This window comes from Solanum lycopersicum, chromosome 7 (genome assembly GCF_036512215.1).
Source record: "Solanum lycopersicum chromosome 7, SLM_r2.1".
In the NCBI taxonomy this organism is placed as follows: Eukaryota; Viridiplantae; Streptophyta; class Magnoliopsida; order Solanales; family Solanaceae; genus Solanum; species Solanum lycopersicum.
Genome location: NC_090806.1, coordinates 61,516,867 through 61,523,418, shown reverse-complemented (window position 1 = coordinate 61,523,418; position 6,552 = coordinate 61,516,867). Strand labels below are relative to the sequence as shown.

Genomic DNA, 6,552 nt, shown 5'->3' with positions numbered 1-6,552 from the left:
AGTGTTGCAAGGAGAGGCTAAAGAAGCGACAATCGATGAGGAAGGTGTTTTGAGGATTAAGGGAAGGGTATGTGTACACCGCGTCGATGATTTGATCAACACTATTCTGACAGAGGCTCATAGTTCAAGGTATTCGATACATCCGGGTGCAACCAAGATGTACCGTGACCTAAAGCAACACTTTTGGTGGAATAGAATGAAGCGTGATATTGTGGATTTTATTGCCAAATGTCCAAACTGTCAACAAGTAAAGTATGAACACCAAAGGCCCGGAGGAACACTTCAGAGAATGCCCATTCCGGAATGGAAATGGGAGAGAATCGCAATGGACTTCGTGGTTGGTCTTCCAAAGACAATGGGTAAGTACGACTCTATTTGGGTGATTGTTGATAGGTTAACTAAGTCTGCTCATTTTATTCCTGTCAAGGTGACTTACAATGCAGAGAAGTTAGCCAAAATCTATATCTCAGAAATTGTTCGGTTGCATGGGGTTCCACTCTCCATCATATCAGATAGAGGTACGCAGTTTACTTCTAAGTTTTGGAAAACATTGCATGCGGAATTGGGTACTAGGTTGGACCTTAGTACTGCGTTCCATCCTCAGACCAATGGTCAGTCTGAGTGAACGATTCAAGTATTGGAGGATATGCTTCGTGCGTGTGTGATAGAATTTGGTGGCCATTGGGATAACTTCTTACCCTTAGCGGAGTTTTCATACAATAATAGCTATCACTCAAGTATTGATATGGCCCCATTTGAAGCATTGTATGGTAGGAGATGTAGGTCCCCCATTGGGTGGTTTGATGCATTCGAGGTTAGACCTTGGGGTACTGACCTTCTGAGGAAATCGTTAGATAAAGTGAAATCTATTCAAGAAAAGCTTCTAGCGGCGCAAAGTAGGCAAAAAGAATATGCAGATAGAAAGGTTAGAGACTTAGAGTTCATGGAGGGTGAACAAGTCTTGTTGAAAGTTTCGCCAATGAAAGGGGTGATGCGGTTTGGTAAAAGAGGCAAGCTAAGCCCAAGGTACATTGGTCCCTTTGAAGTACTTAAGCGAGTAGGGGAGGTGGCTTATGAGTTAGCCTTGCCTCCAGGGCTGTCCGGAGTACATCCGGTATTCCATGTGTCGATGTTGAAAAGATACCATGGGGATGGAAACTACATCATCCGTTGGGATTCCGTTTTGCTTGATGAGAATTTGTCTTATGAGGAGGAGCCTGTTGCTATTTTAGATAGAGAAATTCGCAAGTTGAGATCAAGGGAGATTGCATCCATCAAAGTTCAATGGAAGAATCGACCAGTCGAAGAAGCCACTTGGGAGAAAGAGGTTGATATGCGAGAAAGATACCCATACCTGTTTACAGATTCAGGTACTCCTTTTCGCCCTTGTTTTTCTTTTTACGATCGTTCGAGGACGAACGATGGGTAAATTGGTATCTAATGTAACGACCTGTTTAGTCGTTTTGAGCAGCAGATTTTATTTCTGGAAAAACAGGCTGGGACGACGGAACCCACGACGGACCGTCATGAGCACGACGGACCGTCGAGGGGCCTCGTTTCAAAACACTTAGAAATTCTGAAATTGGGTACTGAAAATCGACTCTCTAAACTTCGTAACGGAATGGCAGGACGGACCGTCACAGACTCTTTGGTGGAAATTGAGTCTCTGAACCTTGCGACGACCTGCAGGACGGACCATCGCAGGCACGACGGACCGTCACAGGTTGCGTAATCCCAGTCTGGGTCGGATTTCTTTACACGTTTTAAGGGACGTTTTGGACTATTCCTACTTTAATTATAAAGTTAGTGGGTTTATGTTAATAAGTCTAATTACTTGGGGGTTAAAAGAGGTAACCTTGAGTAAATTAGTGGGTTATTATTGCCATCTTTTATTCTTAATTATATGCTAATTAGGGTAAAAGAAAGAGGGTTTGAATAAGAAAAAAAAGAGAAAAGAACAGAAAGAGAGAGAAGGAGAATCGATAGAGAGAGACGAACGAAGAGGAAAAACACAAGGCTTTGGGAAATTCTTGCTTGATCACTAGTCTTCGGTGGAGGTAGGTTATGGTTTTTATGCTATTCGTAGTAAACTCTTAATAGCGAATGATATGTATTGAGTAGTGTTGTAAACCCTTCTATATGCTTAATTGTATACTTGTATGAATATGATTTCATAATTGTGATAAAGTAAGCATGATGAAGCTATTGAATCTTAATCTTGAAAGAAACCCTAATCTACCTTGATACTGAGATTGATGATCCCTTGGTATAAAAGAAGGCTTGATGAACTAAAGTGATGAGATTAATGGAACGGGTGTCACGAACCGACACATAGAATTAGTGGGACGGGTGTCACGAACCGACACATAGAATTAGTGGATCGGGTGTCACGAACCGACACATAGAATTAGTGGATCGGGTTTCACGAACCGACACATAGAATTAGTGGGACGGGTGTCACGAACCGACACATAGAATTAGTGGGACGGGTGTCACGAACCGACACATAGAATTAGTGGATCGGGTGTCACGAACCGACACGTAGAATTAGTGGGACGGGTGTCACGAACCGACACATAGAATTAGTGGGACGGGTGTCACGAACCGACACATAGAATTAGTGGATCGGGTGTCACGAACCGACACATAGAATTAGTGGGACGGGTGTCACGAACCGACACATAGAATTAGTGGATCGGGTGTCACGAACCGACACGTAGATTTAGGGGATCGGAGTGTCACGTACCGACACAAGAGGATTAATGAATATGAGGGAGCGGAGTGTCACGTACTGACACAAGAGAAATAAAGATAATGAATCTTGAAAGATGATTAATATACTCAATCTAATGAACATAATTCTCAAATGAGTATGGTATTGAGGCTTGAGTCCTCATGTGTGAACTTGACGGTAATTTATTATGACATAGTACTTGTTGTTGCTACATGTTGAGTATCATAGTTGATTTTATGATATTACTTGGTATATATTGATTTCTATTTTGAGTTGGCCGATGATATCTACTCAGTACCCGTGTTTTGTACTGACCCCTACTTTTATGTTTTCTTCTTGTTTAATTGTGGAGTGCAGCAAGCGTGCCGTCATCTTCGACTCAACAGTAACTCTAGCCAGTCTTCATTACTTCGGATATCAGGGTGAGCTAATGCTTCTAGCTTGGACTGGATCTTCCTCTTCATGTCTTGATGCCTTGAAGTTCCGGCATGGACTAACTTTTATGTATTTTTAGCTTCTTAGAAACTCTTAGATTTAGTAATTTGAAGTAGATGTTCTTGTGATGATGACTTCCAGATTTTGGGAAATAATAGTTATTGAATTGGTTTTCATTAATGAGTTTAAGTCTTCCGCATTACTTTATGTTGATAGTATATTGAAATGTTAAGATTTAGGTTTGGTTGGTTCGCTCACACAGGAGGGAAGTGTGGGTGCCAGTCGCGGCCCGATTTGGGTCGTGACATATTGTTAGTGCACAGAAATTAAACTCAAATATAATAGTTTCTAATGAACATGTCTTAAATAGTTACTCTTCTCGCAGATTATATTTCAAAGTTAGTCTCTAACTTGAACATATCTTAAATAGTTACTCTTCTAGCAGGCTGTACTGTTAGTGCACAGAAATTAAACTCAAATATAATAGTCTCTAATTTGAACATGTCTTAAATAGTTACTCTTCTCGCAGGTTATATTTAAAAGTTAGTCTCTAACATGAACATATCATAAATAGTTACTCTTCTCGCAGATTATATTATTCGTGTACAGAAATTAAACTCAAACATAATAGAATGAAAAAAAAAACTAGTAATAATAAATAAAACCACAAATAGGTGGTCTTTCAACATATATGATGTATACAAGAATATATATCAATCTGCAAAAATTAAAAAAAAAAAAGACAAAATCTGACCAAACAACAAAAAACATATAAACATACAAAAATGTTCAAAGTGATATTTTTAAGTTATGCCTGTTGATGAGTCCCATTTCCATAAGGATTAACAGTACCATTTGTTCCATTTTGTGTGTGCTTGTTAGAGTCTGTTTTTTTCCTTTTAATGACAATGAACCAAGTAAAAGCTTCTAATAAAACAGCAATGGCACCTATGGCTATGATCACACCAGTGTAAGCCCTCTTCCAATTCTTCTGTCCATTCAATGCATCAAATCCTTTGTAAACATTCGCGATGCTCAGACTTATTACCGCGTATCCAACAGCATGGTGGTAGATGTTCCAGTATAATCTGTACTTGTGGTCTGGCTTTGGCCTCAGAAGCAAAGCAAATACCTACAATGTTTGTAATCATACAAATTAGTAACAATGAAGGTCGGCTATAACCGTTAGCTCAGGTGTCTAAATGATAAAACCATCGAGCAAGTTTGAGGGAGGCATCTATGTATTAAACCAAAAAAAATCCGTTCTTTTATGTGTTTGCAAAAGTGAATTCAAGATTTATAGTTCATGCGTTCACATAAGTAAAAACAATTTGTTCAGTTGAACCTGTCGCACATACTCTATCAAATGTGTGTAAACCCTTAGCTCATGTGTCTAAATGAAAAAAAGGGGGAAAGTTTGAGGGGTCGGTTATGTACTAAGCTCTTTTGTTTGTGTGCAAATGTTTGCAAGAGTGAATTCAAGATTTAGAGTTAATGCGTTACCTGAAGTGTTCCGAGGCAAAAGAGAGTGATGCCAATGTTCCTGTGAGTAGTGAATTCGATACCGGTAGAATCACTGCCAAGTTTGAGACCAGTTCCCCATCCAGCAACACCAACAATATATGCAGAAGTTTGACAAGCAACATGTATATAAAACCAAGCTGGATTTGCTGCTTTGAAAACCTTCAAGTACCTTGCAAATACTGCACCCATTGGCATTAACACTCCCCAACTCACTGCATTCAATACTCCATGAACCTGTCAAATTTACAAACATGTCAAATTCTTTGTTGCTCTTAGGGGTAGTGGATACAAAAATGAGTAATATCGTAAGCAAAGATTCATATAGTTGACCCAAATTTGTACGTAGTTTTCGTGTTGTATCACATAACAACTTGATGAGTTCAACTTAAGGTTAAGTCAATTGGACTTTCAAGATAAATTGAGTCTGTTAAACTAGGTAATGAAATTATAACGGCTCATTTGGTTGGGAAAAACCTGCGATTTTATCTCATCCTATATCTCTTATCCCTCGTACCAAAGCAAACCCTAATAGATTCAAAAGTAATGATCCAAACCAACTCTAATCGATACCTACTGTCAGTATATATAAGTTAAATTCTAACGAAAAAAGAAGAAGAAAGGGTACGCGAATTACTCACATTTCTTCTACGTTGTCTAGAAGTAACTGAACTACCACCACCACCTAACTCTCCATTAGCAAAATCAACACTACCAAAAGATCTCATGTTATCACCAGATTGAGTATGAGCAGTCAAAGCCTGACCAGAAACAGCACCATTTTGCCAAGCTTGATTAAAACTAGTCCTTCCAGCAGGAAGTTGTAAAGTCGCAAAGATAATGAACTCATTGTTGGAATACTCAGCTTCAATTCTCGGAACATTGAAACTCAAAGCTCCCTCTGTTAACTGAGTAGCATAACTAGAAACAGGGGAAGTGTAAGCATGAATTTCTCCACTAGAATTTCTAAATGCAACTAAACATTGTGAACCAACCATCATTGTTCCATCAATATTTAAACCCCAAGCTACCCAATCTGTATTTGGTACACCTCCATGTCTGTAAGCAAGATCAACTGTATGGTTATCTGGATGGTAGCTCCAGTGAAGAACAGAGTTTAGTAGAGGCAGAGGATTACAAGTTGCAAATATTTGGTTATTTCTGAATGCAAAAGCAGAGCAATTTTGATTCTGACCATAACTAGTAGAAAATAGAGTTGAAAGCAAGATTGATGAAAATAATAAAGTTGTTAAAAGTATATCCATGTTTGTGCTCTGTTTTTTTTTGTTCTGTTTTGCTCAGCAAAAACTCAAATTCAAGAAATTGGGTATGTCCCAAATTGTTGCAAGAATTGATTTTCTTGGGATTTGGGATGATTGAATCAAGAAAAATTGAACTATTTGTTTGAAAATTTGGGATAAAGTAACTTAGATTATATAGATTTTTGAAAGAGAAAAATAAAAAGGAAGATGAAGTAGGTGATGACAAATTCGAAGGAGTTAGTTGACCGCTTCCTTTACGTGGAATTTTAGGCATTGTAACCGCTAAAAAAATATTGGTATAGTCGCAAGTACTTCTTTTGAGTTCAAGTGCTAAGTATAAAATTTTTTTTTTTTTCAAAAAAGATTTTGAGTTTGAATTTTAATACGAAATCACAATTTTTAAAAAAAATATATATTTTTGAATCCTAAGTACGAAATTATTAACTCCTTCAATAAAAGGTTTTGAATTTGTATCCGGAGTGTGAGATGTTTTTGTTAAGTTGGTTTTACGCACTAGTTGAATTTTTCAATATGAATCAAAATTCAATCATTTAATACGAGATACCGAAAAAAAAAAGAGGTAAAAGAAGAATCGTAGGC

At 38.0% G+C, this 6,552-nt stretch overlaps 1 protein-coding gene across 1 annotated transcript; it reads right to left on the bottom strand.

The window, feature by feature from the left end:
* Nucleotides 1-3,802: 3,802 nt before the first annotated feature.
* Nucleotides 3,803-6,258, bottom strand: LOC101249743 (cytochrome b561 and DOMON domain-containing protein At5g47530). The gene is made up of 3 exons (XM_004243490.5): nucleotides 5,332-6,258; nucleotides 4,673-4,927; nucleotides 3,803-4,301 (listed from the first exon to the last, which is right to left on the bottom strand). The coding sequence occupies exons 1-3, from the start codon at nucleotides 5,953-5,955 to the stop codon at nucleotides 3,978-3,980; spliced, it is 1,203 nt and encodes a 400-aa protein (XP_004243538.1). The 5' UTR covers nucleotides 5,956-6,258; the 3' UTR covers nucleotides 3,803-3,977.
* Nucleotides 6,259-6,552: the final 294 nt, after the last annotated feature.

Coding starts and splice junctions, on each gene's coding strand:
- LOC101249743 (XM_004243490.5), bottom strand. CDS start 5,955: ATGGATATACTTTTAACAACTTTATTATTTTCATCAATCTTGCTTTCA. Junction 4,928..5,331: donor CTAGACAACGTAGAAGAAAT/GTGAGTAATTCG, acceptor TAAATTTGACAG/GTTCATGGAGTATTGAATGC. Junction 4,302..4,672: donor TTTGCCTCGGAACACTTCAG/GTAACGCATTAA, acceptor CAAACATTGTAG/GTATTTGCTTTGCTTCTGAG.